This window comes from Austrofundulus limnaeus, unplaced genomic scaffold (genome assembly GCF_001266775.1).
Source record: "Austrofundulus limnaeus strain Quisiro unplaced genomic scaffold, Austrofundulus_limnaeus-1.0 Scaffold954, whole genome shotgun sequence".
Lineage (NCBI taxonomy): Eukaryota > Metazoa > Chordata > Actinopteri > Cyprinodontiformes > Rivulidae > Austrofundulus > Austrofundulus limnaeus.
The window spans coordinates 151,083-153,439 of NW_013953356.1; the positions used below are offsets into that span (position 1 = coordinate 151,083).

Genomic DNA, 2,357 nt, shown 5'->3' on the forward strand with positions numbered 1-2,357 from the left:
GAACACTTAATAACAAATATATTTTCATCTTATCAGCAGGTTTAGTCAGCTAACTTGTCAAAAAACGATGGAAAAAAACATTTTCCTGTGATTGTTAGCTTCCATCGGAAACGTAGCACGACTGTCTAAATATGGCGACTTCTTCCATGTTTCCCTCGTACGTCACTAAACAAAGTTCCCACCCCGTCAATATATATACCAAATGAAAGGTACGGTGATTGGCTACACAGCTGTGGCATCAGAACGAAGCTCGGAGCTGACTGGCTGATTCTACAGTCAATCAAGTCCAGGATGATGGAAACCAGAAGTTGGTCACTTCTCATATATTATTGGCTCTGGACAGCCGATACTTGAACCCAGTTGGTCAAATTAGGTGTCAATCAAAAGAGGAGGGTCTAGACGTCAAGTTTGATGCATTGCACACAGACACAGGATGAACAGAAACACAGAACGACATTTCAAAATAAAACGAATGAAAATTCCGCTTATCTAACCAGGTTTTAATCTCCAGGTTTAAAGTTAAAAGTTAAATCAAAGTTTGTAACATTCACTAAAGGTGAAGGTCATATGATTTAGCCGTCTCTTTGAAGCAAACAGGATTACAAGTCAACTCCTTCCCTGAAACCATCTGCTCTCATTAGTTAAAGTCATTAACATTTCCACCTCTTTACTACATGAAGTCTGTCTGACTGGATAAACAAACATAAAACCTTAAAATCCCTCTGTAAGTTTAAAACTGAATGTTTTCCTGTGCACTTCCCACTTCCTCCTGCATCTTTTTGCTCTTCCTACTTTCTGGCTCTGCTCTGCAACTGCCCCTACGCTTTTCCTTTTTCATAGTTTTCATCAAGTTTCCCTGTAACTTTTGTTAGAAACCTTTGTCCAAGTTTAATGTGCCCAAATACTAGGTTTGATTTAGATAGCAAAGTAAAGTGTTAAACTTTAACTCAACACTCTGTAGAGTGAAATACAGTTTGTGTTTGTTTGCTGTGACAAGGTGCTCAGTAATTACCGTCCCATCTTCCTCTGATCCTTTAGGAAAATACATCTTAAAATCTCCMCAACAATCTGATTTTAGCTGCACAACAAAGTTTAAACCTACTCCTTAAATAACATCTCCAAACATCCTGYTGCCTTAAAATACAKTTTGTTTTGTTTTATGCTTAAAGTAAATTAGTGCTCATCTCTAATTCACATCTTAGAGTTTAATTTGGTTTAATTACATTAGATCTCTTGTCAAGTATTATTGTATCGTTTCATGTCATGTTATTATTATTCTTCTGGTAACACCCTTCTCATAGTTACATATTTGCAATAACAAMTATCTTTCAATAAAAGATACATCAGTGTGTATCAACATCAATTCAACTTGTTTGTCTTAAAATTAATGTGATTTATGCAATAAAAAGAACAATTTTTTAGGGTAAAATACCTTGAGACTAATAGTCTCAAATCAATGATTAATAAAAATTCTTCCTTTAAAGGAAGTGATGCCCCAAAAAATTAAGTAATAGGAAATAAGACTCACATAAATTAGCAATTTGAAAATGTCTCCTACACTTATTTTATTAATTAAAATAATGTATGTTTTACTTTATAGGAAGTTTCTTCTAACCAAGCCSATGCACATGGCTGCTGAAGATACTGGAGTGTGTCAGCTACACAGTATCAACGAGGACACAGTCAGCTCTGGTCATGGATCAAGCTTAGGTATGTTTAAAACATAAGACATATATTATCTGCCTTAATAAAAGGTTTAGACTTAAATCATCTTTTGCTGAGAAGGGACAGAGTTATAGCAGTTTAACATTGTGAATGACTTCATGCACAACCTCAAGCGATAATGGAAGATCTTTCAAAATATATTAGTGATTAGAGTATAACATGGGAAGTACTATTTACTACAGCAACACCAAATTTAAGCTCTATTTTTGTACAGTTCAGTGAAGTAAAGATATTTTGGAGCTGGTTAATGTGAATTAACTGTGGTGGCCATCTAGAATTGGGTTGACTCCAAACGTTAYTGGTTGTATATAAACCATAAGTCGCAAAACGTTTTGGCTTATAGCAACACAATCCCTGGACACCACATGGTGTAGGCCATGCCCATTTCTGTGTAAATATATTTTTTGTACAGTACAAAATTTGCAAAATATCATTGAGTTATGCTTAGACAAATAGCTTAGCTTAAAATTTGCCATATGTTCAAAACAATAGCACATAATCTGTAAATTAGATGGATTTACCAGCRTTTTGCATACAGACCCGTAGGACTGCCTTATAGATCAGTGTTTCCCAAAGTTGGGGTCGGGACCCAAAGTGGGGTCCCGAAACATCAAGGTGGGGTCCTGAAAAGA

The 2,357-nt window shown here is 35.6% G+C and overlaps 1 protein-coding gene across 1 annotated transcript in view; it reads left to right on the forward strand.

Annotated features, from left to right (window-relative positions):
* vwa8 (von Willebrand factor A domain containing 8) overlaps positions 1 to 2,357 on the forward strand; it is a gene marked incomplete at both ends in the record, with an annotated part of 104,173 nt that overhangs the window by 98,366 nt on the left and 3,450 nt on the right. Inside the window, 1 exon segment of the mRNA XM_014029805.1 lies at positions 1,601 to 1,710. Within this exon segment, the coding sequence (XP_013885259.1) occupies positions 1,601 to 1,710 (110 nt within the window).